Source organism: Gobio gobio (genome assembly GCF_949357685.1).
Source record: "Gobio gobio genome assembly, chromosome: 14".
In the NCBI taxonomy this organism is placed as follows: domain Eukaryota; kingdom Metazoa; phylum Chordata; class Actinopteri; order Cypriniformes; family Gobionidae; genus Gobio; species Gobio gobio.
In genome coordinates, this window is record NC_137107.1 from 19,384,971 (window position 1) to 19,406,475 (window position 21,505).

The 21,505-nt window shown below is 38.1% G+C and overlaps 1 protein-coding gene across 1 annotated transcript in view; it reads right to left on the reverse strand.

Annotated features, from left to right (window-relative positions):
* ppp2r2bb (protein phosphatase 2, regulatory subunit B, beta b) overlaps positions 1-21,066 on the reverse strand; it is a 104,615-nt gene extending 83,549 nt beyond the window's left edge. The window contains exon 1 of the mRNA XM_079835484.1: positions 20,799-21,066. Within this exon, the coding sequence (XP_079691610.1) occupies positions 20,799-20,877 (79 nt within the window). The 5' untranslated portion in view covers positions 20,878-21,066. The remainder of the gene's footprint in view (positions 1-20,798) is intronic.
* Positions 21,067-21,505: the final 439 nt, after the last annotated feature.

Sequence of the window (21,505 nt, forward strand, 5' to 3'; positions counted from 1 at the left end):
GAGGAAAACATCTTATAAATCAGACTAAGTGATGTTTTTTGAAAATGTAAAATTGCAGAATGTCTCCTGTGAGGGTTAGGTTTAGGGGCAGGGGCAGTGTACGGGGATAGAATATACGGTATGTACGGTATAAAAACCATTACGCCTATGGAAAGTCCCCATAAAAGATGAAAACCAAACATGTGTGTGTGTGTGTGTGTGTGTGTGTGTGTGTGTGTGTGTGTGTGTGTGTGTCCGCTGGAGACTAAAGGGTTCCTGATGGGTTCACACTTAATTCTTCACCTTAATTCTTTTGCAGTTAACATGTGTCTTTTCTTCACCACCTGTTTTTGTCAGATCCTGCTGACCCAATGAGCATTTCACTGTCCGGTGGTCATGCCTTAACTGCAATTTCTAGTATTGCATTAGTATTGTATCCTTCTCATGGGCATTTAATACATTTTGACTTTTCAGTCTGGGTTAAATCTCTTTTTTGGATAATTTTATCTGTGAAAGAAAACGTGCCTAATAATTATGTACACCTGAATATAAGGTGTTTTTCATTTCCAGCGTTCATGAACAATTATGTATCACTTATAAATGATTAAATACAAAATTAATAGTAGTTATTAAGATTGATGTGGTTTTGAATTGGTAAAATGTGCCTGGAAAAAAAATATATGATCAGAAAATCAACGTGCCTAATAATTCTGCACGCAGTGTATTTTTCAAAAGTGTGGGGTCTCTTATACCCACCAAGACCGCATTTATTTATACATACACACACACACACGCGTGTGTATGTGACCCTGGACCACAAAGGATCCTTTTCTTTAAATTGAGATTAAATAAGCTTTCCATTGATGTATGGGTTGTTAGGATAGGACAATATTTGGCCGAGATACATCTATTTGAAAATCTGGAATCTGAGGGTGCAAAAAAAATCTAAATATTGAGAAAATCACCTTTAAAGTTGTCCAAATGAAGTCCTTAGCAATGCATATTACTACTAATAATACCTTTTTGTATATATTTACAGTAGAAAATTTACAAAATATCTTAATGGAACATTACTTTATCTTTCATCTTTACTTAATATCCTAATGATTTTTGGCATAAAAGAAAAATCGATAATTTTGACAATTAAAAATTGTGGTAGTAAGAACATTGTTATGCATATATATGCATCATATGCAACATGCTGCATATATTTTAAAAATATATATGAAAATACCAGTTACCCAATGATATTTCCATTTTTAGTTAATATAATTTCATGATTTGATGGTCCTTAATATGGTTTATAGGGTTTATGTTAGTATTGTATACAGAAATTATAAATTGTATACAGGTCACAAACGGACCGCAAATAGACAGTTTTCACACACACACACACACACACACACACACACAAATATATAATTATTTTGTCATCATTTACTCACAGATGGTCCCGATCCACTTTCATTGTATGGAAAAGAGATGTGTTAACATTAAACATCTCCTTTTCTGTTCCACCAAGAAACAAACACAAATTTCCGGGTCAATATTCCTCTAAATAGTAAAAAGGTGACCTTTTCAATCTTCAGGTCTAGATGTTTGGGGGCTTATTCCCATTGATTATGACTATACACACCATGAATGTGTCTATGGGTGACTGGGAATAGTTTGGCTGATAGCAGCATTTTGGGCTGAGCTGATAGCATTGCTTCAGCGGGCGCTGTTCTGATTTTCTCATTTAGTAAGAATAACAATGACCATATGTGCAGCGAGATACAGAGGAAAGGATGCCACATACACACAATGCACATGAACACACACACATATGCACAACGTCTCATTGACATCTTCTAGAGTGTCACAGATCTGGCAGTCCAAATGTTTATTCAGGCCTAAAATGATGGGAGTACAGGACAGAGGCAGTGATGCGGAAACAAGACCACCTGGCTTCACACACTGCTGTCCATCACTTTTGTGCTGCGCCGGCAGCCTTCTCAACAATTACAACACTTTTCAACTAGCGCCCCCTTCTGACCAACTTTAAACATTACATTTGTTTATTGATATGACGTACAGGCTGATTATATTGTAGATGCGCTAATGCTTGTGATATTTACTGATCTCTAGCTATCTAGCAAAGACATTCTAATGTGTTACATAAATGACTCACAGATATGGTTTTCATGAAAGAGCTGAGGAGGAAATGGGCATCTAAAATGAGCCAGTAAGGCGGACTGTAGCTGTGAGGTTCAGGTATTGATGGATCTCATTTAATGCAGAGTATAATAACTGAGGTAGATTACAGTCAAATGAAAATGGCAAAAAAGACAAATGCATTCTTTTGTTTAGAGTTATAAAACATACATGATATTTGTAACAAGTATGAATCAGTTTAATGGATTCAAAAGTGATTCAGCGACGTGTGGTCTTTCTAACACAAATGTGCATTGGTAAATGTATTTATGCATATACATCAAAATAATAAATATCGTTCTTCCTTGCATAGTACACTACAGTTAGACAATGAATACATTTAATCAGCAAGGACGCATAAAATTGATCAAGTAAAGAGTTCGACATTGTTACTTAAAAAATCTATTCCAAATAAATGTTCTTTGGAACCTCCTATTCATCAAAGTATCGTTGATAATAATCAGAAATGTTTCTTGCGTAACAAATCTGCATATTAGAATGATTTCTGAAGGATCATGTGACACTGAAGACTGGAACAAATGCTGATTTTTTCACAGGAATAAATCATATTTTAAAAAAAATATTCAAATAGAAAACTGCTATTTTAAATTGTAGTAATGCATGTTGTAATAATTGCATGAAACATTATACAGAGAGAAAATATGATATAGGCTATTTTAAATTGTAGTAATGCATGTTGTAATAATTGCATGAAACATTATACAGAGAGAAAATATAATATAGCTCGCAATAAATAGAGGGCTAATTTTTTGGTAGCTGACAGCATAACTAATGTATTTGTGTCAACGATTGTTATTTCGGACAAGTAATGGAACAACATTTGAACAACATTTGTTCAGTGCATTCCTGTAGCTCAGACAGAAGACATCATGGGTTCAGTTCCAAGGGAATGCATGAACTGATGCATGAGCTTTGAAGCATTTGAATAAGAAAAAGAAATGGGGATTGAGGGAAATGAGGGAAACTTGCGAGGCACATTTATACTTAGAAACACTAAATGCCACCTCCCTACTGGAGAGACAATTATGCACAGCAACCAACAATGAAAGTATAAAAGAGCCCATTTACAGCAATTACCTGCATACTTGCATGCAGTGAGTTACTGTGGGATGGGAGCAAAGTTCTCTTTATGGATTTTAGCGAATGCACTGCCTGTAACAATGTTCTGTACATTGCTCTTGCATTCACCGAAGCACTTAGCTTTATGGTATATCTGAATAAAACATCACTATAATGTAGTCTTAACTGAGGGAACACGCGAGTACTTTTTAATTTGTGAAAGACCACACACTGTGCTAACTGAATCTTACTAAACTTTGTGTTAGGGGCTTATTAAAAAAAACACAGTGGAAATTTGTTATATTTAAGTTTTAATTGTGAATGTTGACTCTACAATTAGTTTTCATCTTTTTTATCTTGGGAGTTTTTTTAGTGTAATTTCCACCACATCTCAAACTCTAATGGAAATTAAACATTTTTAATTGTTGGAATAAAATTATAATGTAGTACATTTGGAAATGATGTACTGTACATGTGAAAAAGTGATATTTGATTTTTCATTGTTTTCTTCACACATCACGTTTCACATTTCATCTCAGGCCCTTTACCAACACTGTTGCCTCTTTATGCGTTTAGTTTTATACAACTTGTTTAGCTTACCACTGTTTATGTAATGATTATTAATTTTATGATGGAGTTTAAAGTGCCCCTATTATGCTATTTTAAAGTTTCCTAATTTAGTTTTGGAGGTCTCCTACCACAGGTTTACATGCATCAAAGGTCAAAAAACTGTTTCATTTTCTCATAATATGCATTGCATATCACTACAATGATTTTCATCACTGTTCAATGATTCTCAAACGACTCGACGGATGAATCAGTCTCTCTAAATCCCTCCTTTCCACGAAGCCTGATTGGTCAGATGGCCCAGTCTGTTGTGATTGGTCTACCGCGTCCAGCGCGTATTTCAGAAACAACCGCATTTTACATTTACATTTTTTATGCATTTGGCAGACGCTTTTATCCAAAGCGACTTACAGCGCACTTATAACAGGGACAATCCCCAAGTAAAGTGCCTTGCTCAAGGACACACTGATGGTGACGACTGATTGAACCAGCAACCTTCTGCTTCTCAGTTCAGTGGTTTAACCCACTAGAGCACCATCTCCGCCCATTACATAACTGATCTTCAGCTCCGTCCGGAGGCTTCCTGTTAGCTCAGCGTTTGTACAAACTCTAAACACAGTAAGGATGACGTTGATTTTACATAAATCCCAGCACGAGTCCGAATCGATGACGAAAACATTGGAAGAACTAGTTATTCAACCCGAACCTTGAGCAGGAGGTTTCTCAGTAATGCCACTCAGTTTGAGGTACATTATGAGATGTTTCAACTGTTCCTCACCATCAGCATCAGTTTAGTTTAGACAATAACTTTATGTACGCTGCACAAATCCATAATAGGTGTTCTTTAATAGTGTCAGATTCAAAGTGTGGATCTTGCACAATACAATATACACTCACTGGCCACTTTATACTTGCTAGTACCAGATTGGACCCTATTTTGTCTTCAGAACTGCCCTAATTCCTTGTGGCATAGATTCCTCAAAGATTTTGGTCCATATTGACATGTCATATAGACTTGTCGAATGTACTGTACATCCATGATGCAAATCTTCCATCCCAGCACATCCCAAAGGTGCTCTATTATTGAGATCTGGTGACTGTGGTGTGGAGGCCATTTGAGTTTAGTGATCTCATGTTCAATAAACCCGTTTGAGATGATTAGAGCTTTGAGACATGGTATGTTATCCCGCTGAAGTATCAGAAGATGAGAACACTGTGGTCATTAAGAGATGGCCATCATCAGCAACAATCCTCAGGTAATCTGTGGGTTTTAATCGATGCTCAGTTGGTACTAAGGGGCCAAGAAAATATCCCCCACACCATTACACAACCAGCAACAGTCTGAACCGTTGATACAAGGCAGATGGATGCATGCTTTTTTTGTTTACGTAAAATTCGGAGCCTAACATCTTTATTTCATCATGACAATATCGAGTTGCTGCCGTGTGATAGGTGAACAAATGTACCAAATAAAGTCGCCGGCAGTGAGTGTGTGTATATGCATATATATGCAAATTATTCAACCCTTCTGGAACTGTAATAATTTACAAATGCAGACTTTTCTAAAGATACCGAGTTTTTAAAAAATTGTATCTATAAAAGTTTAGTGGCGAATTAAAAGTGATAATGTCAATATACACTGAACAAAATTATAAACGCAACTCTTTTGTTTTTGCCTCCATTTTTCATGAGCTGGGGTCCGTTCTTCGTACCTCGCTTAATACATCTAAGATGATTTGACAGATCCCAGATCTTAACTGATCTCTGGCTAATTTGGTTCTTCAAACAAATTTGAAGATTGGATTAAAATATCTGGATTAAATGATCTAAGATTGCTGCGCGTTCTTGTGTTCACTGAAGAGGGCAGATGCATCGATTCTCGAAACCACGATCAGTAATGCAGCGATTGGCTTGCGTCAAGACAGCAACGTAATGACATCATATAATTAAAAAGCCACCTGACAAAAAACTTGACAAATTACACAAAAAAACCCCACGAATTTCTGGATCTTTAGAAGGAAACAGCTAAACGACCAAACCAACATAAAAGTTATAATAGATCAAAGATAAATGTTTTTTTTTTTTTTTTTACATGATTAACAATTATTTATATTCACGATTTTATACAGTTTTTGTACACCCTTTACATTTTTATTTCAATGTTGTAATTTAATATTTAATTCAATTTGAAGCAGATTTGTAACGTGACAGTTTTAAAGTTTCTTAAGGGTCAAGATGAAATTATCTGCATCTCTTGCGCTGCATCAAGCCACTCCCATAATATCCGTGATCACTTAAATTAATGCACGGCTCAGATTTACTGTACAACATGTGTGTAAACCAATAAAAATGAACCAAACCAAAATAAAATTATATAAAGTAATTATTCCATCACAAATAAATCGCTCAATCAAGTGGTTGTGTCTATAGTATTACACAACATTATACATTCTCATATACATATACAATATAACATTTTTATATTATTATTATTATAATTATTTAAAATTATTAGTATTGCCCCTGGTTCAGTAACCTGGGTCCGGAAACCAGTCAGTATCTGGTGTGACCACCATTTGCCTCACGCAGTGCAACACATCTCCTTCGCATAGAGTTGTTCAGGTGGTTGATTGTGGCCTGTGGAATGTTGGTCCACTCCACTTTATTGGCTGTACGAAGTTGCTGGATATTGGCAGGAACTGGACACAGCCACCAGTACTGACCTAGTTTTATATATGATATTCCCAGCTTAAAGGCAGCATAAATAGACCTTGTTATAAAGTGGTACAAAATAATTGCCTGACGAGCTACAGTATACAAATAACTCTCTATGGCAAGGGTAAAACTGTATCTGTTTTCAACACATCTGTTGCCACTTCCTCATGCATATATAATACAAGCCAGATGCACATCTACATGCAGGCCAAATCCCTTGATTCACTCATGCCCACTTCTCCTGACCCAAATTTACACCCATATTACTTTTTCTCACTGCTTTATAAATATTTATGTCAACAGTTCACTGTCAACCGTTGTAATTTGAACATGAATCCTATTAGCATGAATGCACAAACACTGGAACTGATGGAATGGCACAATTGTGTAACACAGCTGTGAAAGTAGTGTGCATCATGTGGCAGGTGTGTGGCTCAATCAAATCAATCAAGTATGCTCAATCAAACTGCAACTTTCGGTCTCTGTGTATATGAAACCCCCTTTAAAAGTGTGCCTCGATAGCAACAACAGCATCCTTTGGAGGCCATATTCAGGCAAGTACTGCTGACGGTCTTATACCATCATGAGGGACTGCAGTCAAACCTCTCAGAGTGTGCAACAACCTTAGAGCCAATGGGGCTGTCTAGACTTTTCTGCTTTTATTGGGCCATTGAAAGCCCCATGAGGCTAAGATAGCTGAGCTAACAGATACAGATACTACCAATACAAAAGCACCTTTGATGGGTGAAATCAAGGTGTCTGAACTCCGGAATTCTGTTCAGAAGCTTTACACAGTTCTCCACATTCTTGAATGCATTTAATGTGTTGTTAAAAAAAAATACTTCCGCACATTTCCAATTAGGAGAAGAACACAGGAAAGGGGAGTTTATTTTCGAAACTCTTTGTTCAGCTTTATTTTGACTGTATAATACTTGTATGACTCTTTATACTGTAATGATCTGATACTCATTTTATACTTGTTCAGATCTATTAAGTTTATTATAAAGTAGCCTACATTAAAATGCAATCCATACAAACTTTAACACACCTCAATACGCAAGTAATATTGGAAAATGTCTAAGTGGTGTAATTGTCTGGAGTAAAAAAGAAAAAAAGGTGAAATCAAGAGTTTTTAGCTGTTGAGATCTAGACAAGATCAAGACTTTTAGGCGTTGAGACCGAGACTTCAACTATATATAGTAAGAATTTCAATTTCATTAAAAGTTCAATTTACTTTTGATTATTAGCTTATTTAATCCACATTGTGTTATTATATTATATTCTTTTTCTACTTGTCTCTCTCTCTCTCTCTCTCTCTCTCTCTCTCTCTCTCTGCCTCTTTCTCTCTCAAAGCCAGCATTGACACAAAAAGGCTTATAAAGTAATAAAGGATATACTTGGTTGTGAAAGTTCAATGTTCCTGATACTGCCCTGAGGGAAATGTGTTTCTTTATTAAATAACCTAGCTGTTCTTTTACAGCTCAGCTGAATCTAGAGCTCACATAATGACTTTTTGCTGACCTGTTTACTGTGACTTGAATGGTGCACACTGGGTCAAATTCACTACCGAGTACCATTTTATACATATGATCAAAACTCAAACTCACGGCTGAAATTATTATTATTTTCAAGTAGATTCACGACTTAAGTAGGTTCACAATCTCCTCATAATAAAAGTTGTATTGTTTTTTTTTAATGGTATTTCTGCTGAATAGTTTTCTGAACAAATTAACAGAAGGGAAAAAAGGAAATAATTGCAAGAAATACTGCATTATAATTTTAAATTAGATTCGTTATTTTTTTACTTTTTTGTTACTTTTTTTTATTGCTTTTTTTTTATTACTTTTTACTTTTTTTAGAATTGTGGGAGAAATGCGTTTTGCATTAAAAATCGTCCATAACCCAACCCAACATAATACATTCTGTGATAACAACAACAAAAAAAAAACCTCTTATGCTTCTCATAAATGCACATGACTAACATTGTGTGTGTCAGAAATATGTTTCTCAGTTTCTGTGACTGCGAAACTTTCAAAATCAAGACTTATACAGCATAGTGAGGAATCAAGCATTCAGCAGGTCAAACAGTAGCTGTCAAAGATGTCCCCTAATGCCCGGTACACACTGTGTAAACTTAGCCCTGAACTTAGCCCCGCCCACAACATTTGAGGTCGGGAAGTTCGGTCTGGACTTGATCCGTTGTGGAGCAACTATGCTCGAACCAGAGCTTCTCGGACCAATCAAATTGTCAGGGCGGGCTTTATACGATGATGGACAGATGAACAGTAAAGTAATCATCACGTCAAGAGCGCTTGGGTTGAATTTGTTTACTAAACAGAGAACTTGTTCGTATATGCATTCACCTTTACTATTTCTCTCAAAATTGATGATCGTGTTGGTAAGTACTCCATGTATCCTTAAATTCTTTTTACAACAGAACACCAGCAAAGATCGTTTACACTCATCTTCTTCTTCTACTTCTTCCAGTGTGCGTGCAGTTGAGCTCTGTTGGCAACTATGCGTCGCTCTGATTGGTTGTAGGTCTATCCAATCGAGTGCAGAGGCATTTTCACCCCATAGAGACAGAGCGTATTTAGGCCACGCCCACACCGGGGACAGAGCGACACACGTCATAATCTGAAGACCACGCCCACCGGGGGGGAAAACAATCCAACGCTCTCCATTGACTTTGCATTGCGGGAGGCTGCCTCATTGTCATTTCGGACTTATAACAAAAAACAGAACAATGTCTAAAAGCTGAGATGTGACAAGGTGTACAGCAAACAAGCTAAAAAACACAGAAATAAGTTTTTATAAGCTGTCGACCCAAAAAAACGAGCGTTTAAGATAAAAGTGGATAAAGGCAATACGAAGTGACGCTTCAGCAGGATGAATGGGTAAATTTTGGGATCCTGACACTCAGTATGTCTCAGTATGTGTATGTGTGCAGTAAACATTTTGTCACTGTTAAGTCAAATATCCAAATGTCCGTTTTATATATGATATTTCCTGTCGTTGATTACATTCCCCTCTAGTCGCCGTAGTTATCAGTGTAATATGACCTGTAGCGCTCTGTCTCAATGGCCTGAATACACTTTTTTTGTCCTTAAACGCTCGTTTTTTGGGTCAACAGCTTATAAAAACGTCTGGGTTTTTGCTTCTGGGTTTTGTTTAGCTTGTTTGCAGTTCACTTTGTCACATATCAGCTTTAATACATTGTTCAGTTTTTTGTAATAAGTCCGAAATTACAAGGATGCAGCCTCACGCAATGCAAAGTCAATGGAGAGCGTTCGATTAGTTTCTCCCCCCCCGGTGGGCGTGGTCTTCAGATTATGACGCGTGTCGCTCTGTCTCTATAATCACAGCCCAATTGAGCAGTATCAGACTCATATTCTATAGAATCTGAGTATGACGACGTCAGGCTACTGTCCCAGGTGAAAGATGACCAATTGTGGCAATTTCTGTAGTCGTGGCTCCTAAACGGTGGTCCTATGTCGTACAGCGAGAGAGGTTCAAAAACAGTTATTGACTCTGAACTAAATTCAATGCCGTCAACAAGGTGATTGGTTATCAAGGCACATGTGATCCAAGTTAGCTGTATCGCTTTTTCAAATGTTTCAGATAAGCGAGACATCAAAAATGTGCATGTTAGGGGTACTCCAGGACAAGGCTTAGGAACCATTTTGAATACATATATACACACACACACACACACACACACACACAAAGGCCCCAGATTTCTCTGACAGATCCCGGGAAGAGAGCACCTGTGTGTGATTGATTCTATTACTCCAGAATGTTCTGTGAAAATAGCTCAGCTCTTGAGGAGAAAAAGAAGAAGGTGGGATGAGGTGGAAATGAAATGAGATGTCAGTATCTATGAAAGGAAAAAGCAGCTGAATTTGACAAAAGGCGCTGGAAACAAAACATATAAAATGTAAACAAGTCTGAGTTGGACATCAATCATTTGTGATCCAGGTTGTACATCATTTGTTTTTCCTACCTTCAACGTTTGTGCCTGTTACCTGTTTCCAAAGTCTTACTATCTCAATCTTGTTCCATCATTCTGATTGATGCTTTTCATCCTCTCATCTTGTCAAGTCGAGTCTGTTTTTTACTTCACGTCTCACATACAGTCTAAAAACTTCCACACTATGCTTGTTGCCCTTTTTCATACTCTACACCAGTGGTTCTCAAAGTGTGGTACGCAGAGGAATCACTAAATTAAAGTCGCTGTAAGGGCGATTCTAAAATATGTTTCTAAACACATTATAAATGTTAGAAATGTATTGCTGAAACACGTTGTACTAAAACGGTGGCTAGATGACGCACTGGAGCCACTGAGCCTGGCCCCTCTCCTAACACTATAACAACTAACGTTAGACCACATTGGCATCAGTTTGCTCGTTCAGTCGAGAGTTAATGCCACTACCGTTAGTTAGCCTACTACAGCCTACAGTTAGCTAGCTAGTTATGCCTTCATCATGTTAATGCATATTACCTAGTTGTAAAACTTATAAAAAGCTTATAAAAACAAAATCGATGATATCAAGAAGAGGTGGATTAATTTTGTGAACAGCTACCTTGATCACCACCAACACCTGCCTCTGCAGTGATCGTTTTACACTGGATAGTTTTACAAACGTTCATCAGATACCCCTTTTCCACCAAGGCAGTGCTAGAGCTAGATCGGAGCCAGAGCCTAGTTTCAAATCGGTTCTTTGTGTTTCCACACCCAAAGCCCCAGCTCCGAGCCAGGAAAAGTGGTTCTTAAGTAGCACCAAAACATTGCTGGGCTAGAACAGGGCTAGAAGTAAGAACCGATTACGTCAGGCGCTGGGGGCGGGGTCAACAAGACCAACACAAACTTGAGATCCGCCATTTTTAAATAGCAGCTAATGGAGCTAACAGCTGCTGCTCGTTTGTAATCTCCGTCTATACAAATTACGGCGAACTGCATGAATGCGTTAGATTCGCAGTGTTTTCTTTGTGTTTTGATGCCGATGTAGGATCGTAAAGCCATGTGAATCAATAGTAACGCAACGCTTGCTTTGTTGATGGAAGGCTTGTTCGCAGCGGTGCTGTGCAGAGACCGATCGCCGTATAACGAGTCCAGCGAGAGCATATGACTCCTTATGCTTTTGATTCACTTGTGCGTTTTTTTATATATCATACGTGGATCGGTCTGCACAGCGCCGATGCATCTCGAACAAGCCTGGTGTGTCCAGGGTTGCCAGGTTTTTACAACAAAACCCGCCCAAGTGCTACTCAAAACAAGCCCAATCGCGTTTCATGGGGGCTTCCCAGGTAAAAATCACATTTGGGAGTAAAAATATGTTTTTTTTTTTGGCATGGTTGCCTACTAAAATTCGCATTCCCGGGGCTAAATATCACATAATTGGGGTCGCTTCAACCCGCACATGAAAAAACAGCCTGCGGCAAAACCACTGACTTGGCAACACTGCCGCTGCCTCGATAGCGTTGCTGAGAAAGATGAGACGTATACAGTGATGTAAGACCTGGCTCTGTGGTGGCTCTCAGCATGTGGAAAAGCAAACGGTTCTTAGAAGGCTCCTCAGTCGAACCAACTGTGAACTGGGACTAGCTCTGGCTCTGAACTAGCTCTAGCACTGCCTTGGTGGAAAAGGGGTAAGAGAGAACTGGGATACACTGCAGAATGGGGCCGAACCTTAATCCGCCCGTCCCGCCAACATTTGGTGCCATCGTTGCAGTACGTGCCACTTACTGCAGCTTTCCAGCTAGTGGGCGTGGTTTCAGCGCAGACCACGGACCCGCCGCCAGCGTTTGAGTTCTTTTTTCAAGATTTTGCTTGGCTTTTTTTTATGATTCAAATTTGGCTGGGTGGTTAATAACACACTTTTCTGTCGTGTGACAAACTCAGAACAAATATTTAATTTTGACTTTACAGGGACTTTAAATATGAATTAATGTTAAAACAATACATTTTAATTTAATCTTTATTTGAGTAAAGTTTGTTTTACATTTACGTACAGTACAGTTTTAATTTAACTTTTCGGTACAACACATTTTAATTTAATCATTATGTTATTATTTTATTTACCTGTATGTAAGCACGCATTGTTAATCTACAATCTGTGTATTTACAATGTTAAATTGGCTGACAACAACAAATATTCCTATTAGGAGTAAACTGCCTCGTTTTCGAACTGTGCGGAGCTGTAGCTGAATAGTTAGGCCTACTACGCTACTGTATTTTAATGTTGGTCATTATGGTGGTACTTGGAGTGCCAAATATTTTCTGAGGTGGTACTTGGTATAAAAGGTTTGAGAACCACTGCTCTACACAATTAGGTAAATGCAAACTCAATTTCATACATTGTTACATTACAAAATGTCAGAATGCAACTCATACGGAACACTAAAAACTTTAAACCATTTCCATTTGCTGCCAAAAGAACTTCTCAAAAAGTTTTTATTATTTGGACATTTTTGGACAGAGGAAATTATTGGTGGAGGAAAGTAAAAACGTGATTGGATCTCAGTATAATCACTACATGACAAATATCAGAGCAACAACAAGCACAAAAACAAGAACAAAACAACATAAAAAGCAGCAAAAACAAACAGTAATTTGCTTTTTTACGCGACGTCCAACGTCATCGTCGTGCCAGTTACAATTTTTTCATAAGTTGAATACAGAAGGCGGTCTGCCAGAAGCTATTTCACTTAATAACATGTTAAATATGTATATTTTTCTTACACAAACCCATCGATTCGCTTCAGAAGGCCTTTATTAACCTTCCGGAGCCATGTGGAGCACTTTTATAATGGATGGATGCACCTTTTTGGGCTTCAAATTTTGGGCTGCCATTTACTGCCATTATAAAGCTTGGAAGAGCCAGGACATGTTTTAATATAACTCTGATTGTGTTGATCCGAAAGAAGAATGTCATATTCACCTAGGATGGCTTGAGGGTGAGTAAATCATGCGGTAATTTTCATTTTTGGTTGAACTATACCTTAAAGTATTTCCACTTAATCCAGCCACTCTTAATTTACATGGTTGTTATTCAACTTATAAAAAGAAATCAAGTTTAAAACGTAATACACTTCTGTGACGTGTAAAATTAATTGTATCACAGTAATGCAGTAACATAATGATCTTTTCTTTTTTACATTTTAATGCAGAGAACATGAATTCTGGTATTTTTTTTTCATAGTAATGGCCTACTATGTCAGAATTGACTCTAAATATTTCACTTCCGCAAGGTCCACTATATCAGGCATTAATGCTCCCCCATGTTGAACACATCAATGTTTATATCCGAACTATTCTATTCTGTGCTCATATGAAATATTGTTATACAGAAATAATGATGCTATGTGTTGAAAAAACTGTTTATGAAGCTGTTTGATACCTATACAACTGCTCTCTCAGTGGCAACGGCAGTGCAGATTTTAATGTTCCACTGTGATCAGACTCGTCAAAAGGTTTAATAGACATAGGAGAATCATTGTCATTTAGGAATAATCTGATCTGAATTGACATTGCGAACTTTTAACGATTAATCTTGCAGCTCTATACTGACACATTTCTTAAAATATCTTCTTTTGTAAATTTTTGGGGTAAACTATCGCTTTAAGTGCATCAGGTATGTACAACACAACTTCATGCTTGCCATGCATTCAGAATGGCCTATCTTGCATCCTTCCCTCTTTCCTCAATTCTTCCAGACCTGTGCTTACTCTTCCAGTTACCAGAGTTGGTGCAGTTTGACCTATCTGATTTTCTTTAACCTGTTCTCCCTTATATCTCTGCACTCCAGTTACATCCACTCTCATAAGGCCAGTTAGGAAAGTGTTAACATGCTACAATAGAACAGTGCATCTGTGATATGCTCGGTAAACACACAAGTGTAATTCCAGGCATCTGTGATCAGCAGTTGCTGGTAACATACATACTTTGCATTCACTGCGGGCTGGATCAATGCGATAACCTCTACTGTGCTTCTATACATGAAAAGTAGGATGCTACTTAGTGACCACTGTGTGATGTTATCTAAAGCAGTAAGTGGCAATTAGCAGATGCTTTTATTCAAAGCAACTTACGGAGCACTTACTAAACACTTTCCCAACTACAGTACCTCTGAAATCAGACAATAAGTGTTGTTTGAAACTCAACACTAACAATTCCTATATCTCTAAAATCTGATAGGTGTATTGTTTCAGGAACAAAGACGGTTTTGATCCATTAACAAGTCCTACTTGACAAATGTCAATTCGCATTATTCTGAGAACCATCACACAGCCGTGAGAAAATATCAGCTGAAAAAGCAAGAAACCACAACTTAGCCCTTAGTTTCCTCTGTTCATGGTTCTGTGTAGTTGGTTATATACAGTGCTAGGTAGTAAGTAAGTAGCTGTGTAGTAAACTTTTTATGCATTTTGGCCATTCCTTTACACGACAACAGCGTTTTGGCTGCCTGGGCTCAAAGTGAAAGTTTTGTAATATTTCTTTAAAAAGTGACCGCCAACTTCTGGCTTGGCAAGCATTAGACTGTTTTTAATAATTTTGGCAGGGATCATATTGTCAATGTTGTCGTCTGTATGTGAAAAACAAAGGAAAAACGTTCCTGTTTTTTGTACATCCGCGTACCCTTTTATGTGATTGTGCTAGATTCTCCTGCGTGTTTTCCCTTTGGATTTATTATTAAAGACTGTTTATCTTTATCGCAGTGCGTTTACTACAGCGACTAAATGTGACTTTAATTTCTTTTTCATTTGATAAAATCATCAAATTAAAGGGTTTTCTTTGAGAGTTGTGGAAAAATACTCCAATACATTTCCTATAAAAGTGATGTAACAAGCAATTCCATAGTGAAGACATGCATAAAAAATAAACTAGGCTTAAGTTATCCAATTATAACTAAATATTGCTTGATGTTACAAAAATGTTTTACCTGCAAGAGTCTCCTGGGATAGAAGGAATGGATGGATATTCTGGAGAAACTTGGCATTTCTGACTGGCCATCTTGGTTTGGACTTTGGAGGCGGAAAAAATCAACATACACGGCTTGCCACTTGGTGGCAATGTATAGGATGATGCTAGGGGTGTAACAATATACAGTGGGGAGAACAAGTATTTGATACACTGCAGATTTTGCAGGTTTTCCCACTTACAAACCATGTAGAAGTCTGTAATTTTTATCATAGGTACACTTCAACTGTGAGAGACGAAATCTAAAACAAAAATCCAGAAAATCACATTGTATGATTTTTAAATAATTAATTTGCATTTTATTGCATGACATAAGTATTTGATCACCTACCAACCAGTAAGAATTACGGCTCTCAAAGACCTGTTCACTTTTTCTTTAAGAAGCCCTCCTGTTCTCCACTCATTACCTGTATTAACTGCACCTTTTTGAACTCATTACCTGTATAAAAGACACCTGTCCACACACTCAATCACACAGACTCCAACCTCTCCACAATGGCCAAGACCAGAGAGCTGTGTAAGGACATCAGGGATAAAATTGTAGACCTGAACAAGGCTGGGATGGGCTACAGGACAATAGGCAAGCAGCTTGTTGAGAAGGCAACAACTGTTGGCGCAATTATTAGAAAATGGAAGAAGTTCAAGATGATGGTCAATCTCCCTCGGTCTGGGGCACCATGCAATATCTGACCTCGTGGGGCATCAATGATCATGAGGAAGGTGAGGGATCAGCCTAGAACTACACGGCAGGACCTGGTCAATGACCTGAAGAGAGCTCGGACCACAGTCTCAAAGAAAACCATTAGTAACACACTACGCCATCATGGATTAAAATCCTGCAGCGCACGCAAGGTCCCCTGCTCAAGCCAGCGCATGTCCAGGCCCGTCTGAAGTTTGGCAATGACCATCTGGATGATCCAAAGGAGGAATGGGAGAAGGTCATGTGGTCTGATCAGACAAAAATAGAGCTTTTTGGTCTAAACTCCATTTGCGGTGTTTGGAGGAAGAAGGATGAGTACAACCCCAAGAACACCATCCCAACCGTGAAGCATGGAGGTGGAAACATCATTCTTTGGAGATGCTTTTCTGCAAAGGGGACAGGACGACTGCACCGTATTGAGGGGAGGATGGATGGGGCCATGTGTCGCAAGATCTTGGCCAACAACCTTCTTCCCTAAGTAAGAGCATTGAAGATGGTGGCTGGGTCTTCCAGCATGACAACGACCCGAAACACACAGCCAGGACAACAAGGAGTGGCTCCGTAAGAAGAATCTCAAGGCTCAAGGTCCTGGAGTGGCCTAGCCAGTCTCCAGACCTGAACCTAATAGAAAATCTTTGGAGGGAGCTGAAAGTCCGTATTGCCCAGCGACAGCCCCGAAACCTGAAGGATCTGGAGAAGGTCTGTATGGAGGAGAGGGCCGAAATCCCTGCTGCAGTGTGTGCAAACCTGGTCAAAAACTACAGAAAACGTATGATCTCTGTAATTGCAAAAAAAAAACGGTTTCTGTACCAAATATTAAGTTCTGCTTTTCTGATGTATCAAATACTTATGTAATGCGATAAAATGCTAATTAATTACTCACAGTTGAAGAGTACCTATGATAAAAATTACAGACTTCTACATGCTTTGTAAGTGGGCAAAATGCAAAATCGGCAGTGTGTCAAATAATTGTTCTCCCCACTGTAGGATAAAATGTTAATTCTTTAATATTATTTGAAAGCCATAGTTTTGACATTTTATTTTTGTTTAGCATTTATTAACAAAAAAATTGACAATACGATTGAATAGGCGTAAACAAAAAGTTCAGCCACTGAAAATGTATCAGTTCACTATCTATGCAGTATTGTAGTCAAGCATGTTATCGGCAGAAGTATTTTAAGGTTGACATATACATGGATTTATTTCTAATTGCACAAGTACAGTGTATAACTTTACTGTAAAACTCCCAGGCACTGGTATAACAGGATTGCATAATACAGTATTGTAATACATCACTGCCAGCAATGGAACTGTAACCTTTTAAGATCCAATTGATCCGGCCTGGGCAGCAGACACAGATGGAGACAGCGGGAGATGAGAGCACAGAATCATGCATGAAGACAGACAGCCAAAGGAAATCTTTGACAAGACTCCACAGTACAGCAAGTCATGATAACCCAGTGTTTACATCTTCTGGACGAAAGAGGAATCAAAGGGAAATGAAAGACAGAAAGTGAAAGGGATGGGAGAAAAAGATGTGTAGCTGCAGGTGTTGAATAGTATTGCATGACCAATATGTTGGCTACAGGAGGTTGTTATTGGAGCTGGGTTTGAAATGAAATATCTCTTTCCGGGCAGAAACTCAACACTTATTGTTACAGGGCCCTATAGAGCTATTTTTATCTATTAGTACCTCTACTACTGCACCAGCAAGGTTTGAAAAGATGCATTTCCCCCTTAGGTTCATTCTGTCCTATATATAGGTAACAGAAGAGGTATAAAGGTAATATGATCCGGACTGCATCCTTGCAAATGCAATTTTGTGCTTCTATAAAGGTAAACATTAGGTGTCTGTTTAAACACTGTACTGTACATTGCTGAATTTAAACGGAAATAAATCTAACCATGCCTGTATGCAAATATATTGGTAAATTCTATGAAGACGTCGGATGCAAAAACCTCTAACCTCTACTTCTGACATTTTTCTTTTAAATGAACATATATATATATATATATATATATATATATATTAGGGCTGTCAAACGATTACATTTTTTATCGTGATTAATCGCACTCGTGTTGTATGATTAATCGTGATTAATCGCACACTTATCGTAAAATTAAGCATATGCCATTCATCTCATTAAACACATTATTTTTGTCATCATTTGCTATATCCAGCAAAGTAAACAATCAGAAAACTGTACTTTCTGCAAGCTGCAAGGATCATTGGAGTCCATATAATTATATTATATAATAAATGTATACACACCCAAGCACCCATGAAAAAAACGTTACAGAATTCACAGTATAGTGTGTACAGAGCTACAACAATGAGATGTCATTTTAGATGAGTCAAGCTGCGATACAGAACAGGACCACACAGAGGTGCCAAGAAAACCTCCTGAATCAACCGCTTTGACTGCATAAACCTACGATTACTAAACACAACAACGTACACATGACAAATCAAACATTATCCTTCCCGAGTGTGTGTGGGAACAATGCAAATGTATTGTGTGTCTGTACATGAATGCTAGTGTGCGATCAGTGAGCGAGAGTGCGCACACACACGGTTTGTTTTTTGTGCCTCAATATACCACAGTCTCACATGCTTACTGTATGACCTTAGAAAATAAAAAAACCTTAGAGTGTGACATATCCATTGAGATGGAGTAAACATATCCGCATATCAGGGGTGTTTCCGAGGAGGAGGCAAGGGAGGCAGTGTCTCCTCAAAATAATCGATATTCAAAAATAAAACAAGGCAAATATTACAAAATGTGACATTAAAAAGTGTAAAAGTCACTCGTTTTTATAAAGTAACACTGCAAGTCAGTGTCTCTTGTGCCTCCTCTGATCACATTGACTTTTAACAGACACCCCAAAGCGTACAGTGAGTTTAGTGGGGGGTAATTGAGAATGAATGGGAGAAAGTCACGTGAGAGGAGGCAATGCTTCCATCGCGCTATGATTGGATATGATTGTTTCACGCGATAAATCCTGCCTCTTGTTTTCGTGTGCATTCTGGAATTGGCCTGAATGAAGACAATGATGGCGATGATGTTAATGGGAAGACTGATTAAAAATTAATTAAACAACTTAGAAAGCCACTTAGATATCACCGCTTTATGTCACATCAAAATCAAACTTGGGCTGAAAACATGATGACTGTGGGGTTTTTTAGTGAGCAATCAGCTTGGGGAAATTAAAGGTACATCTTCCTGCCTGTGGTTGTGAGCAGTGTGTACAAGCTTGATGACTGATGAAAATAAGCTCACTATTAAAAAGAAAAGATGAACAAAATAGTTCACAAATAATATATATATTGTTAAAATTGTTCCTGCCTTTAGTTATTATTTTGGAATAAATGTAAATATGCTAACTTGATTCAATTTATACACTTTTTTAAAACACCACCGCACACCACTACCGCATATCCATTGAGACACTATCGAGTAAAAAAGCCTGTGAAACTGCTAAATTGCTACAGGGTAGACGTAAGCTGCAATAAACAGACTGATTCACCATATTCCATACTAAATAATAGTTCTGAAATATATTCCATTTAGATGTAAAGCCTACTATATCATATTTGATACATGACCTAAGACTATCAACATGACCAAAACTGAAAAACCTGTTGCACACAATCTACTACACACTGTGCCGTCTGATTAATAGTTTATACTTTTTAGTAGGTAAAAGGCCTTTTAGTATAATTCTAAAATAGTCCACCTTCAGGTCGTGGTACATGTGTCTTTTTGCTGTGAAAGCTTTGATGATTTTTATGAAGTAAATATTTTTAGAAATATTTCAAGATGACCATTTACTGAACTGGAACAGCTTGGTTATCCATACATCATTTTTTTAGAAAGAAAAAAAAGATCAAATATGATACATTTCTCAATCCTCATTGTATTGCACTGCATTATATCTGTTCACTAGCAATGCCAAGGTCATGGGTTCAATCACCAAGAAAGACAAGAACTGATCAAATATATCCTTGAATTAAATGGAAGTTTCTTTGAATAAAAACGTCTTCCAAATGCATAAATGTAAATGTCACGAATATTTTGCAGTGCATAAATTAGTATTTAACACACAATAACATTGGAACTGCAATGTAAAGTGTGACCTGTGGCAATGGTTGCGTGTCAAATTATAGGCTAGTAACCTGCCTAGTGCCTAGTAATCATACAAAGTAGAAAGTGGTAACATGCACATTTTTTTCTACCACGAAAACTACAATAAAAAACGCAAAACATTTTGCCCTGTATTGTATGCCTTCTTCATTAGTTTTACTCAGTACTTACAGTGTGTGTTCCAAAATCTACATGACTGCCTACCTAGACAGCCCTGTGGCTGGGGCATCATACATGTAGACGCGAACGCGCCTGTGACCCAAAATGTTGTCTATGTTGATTGCCCGATGCGTTTTTAGACACAGCCCGCGTTCCAAACCTCAAACGATCCAATATCAACAAACATCTTGTTATGTACAGAGAACGCTCTATTGATTGCACTTTAACACAGTGAAGCATCATCTCCACTCACGTACTGTCAGCGAGAACAGTCACTTACCCTCAGTGTGACAGCTGGAGGAGAGGAGGCTAGTCGGCGGTCTGAAGATGTAAGGCAGGTACCGGGAGAAGCATTTCATCTTTTGACTGGATTTAGTATGCGCATTACTTTATACTGTCCTCGTGCCGCTCACGGACTCGTGAAGTAGGGGAATATTCGATGGAGCAATCTCACGCTCACTGTCTCGGTCGATGGGAAGACGCCTGTGTTACTCCGGCTGTCCATGCTTCTCCTTGCTCCCGTCGTCTGCTGGAGGATGGCTTGTTTTGCCCCATGGTGGGAGGGGTGTTTGTTGAAAGCAGCTCTGCGTCTGTCCGCCTACTGGCCGACTTCGAATTTACCGCGTCATCTGGTGTAACTCCCTGAACAGTTGGACTAATGAGGTCATACTAGGCTACTGTAGGCTATGTCGTAAATTATGCTGCAATAAATTGGAACTACATACAGGGAGTGCAGAATTATTAGGCACGTTGATTTTCTGATCATATTTTTTTTCCAGGCACATTTGACCAATTCCAAACCACAGTAATCCTAATAACTACTATTAATTTAGTATTTAATAATGTATAAGTGATATATAATTGTTCATGAAGGCTGGAAATGAAAAACACCTTATATTCAGGTGTGCAGAATTATTAGGCATGTTTTCTTTTACAGATAAATTGAGCCAAAAAAGAGATTTAACTCAGACTGAAAAGTCAAAAAGT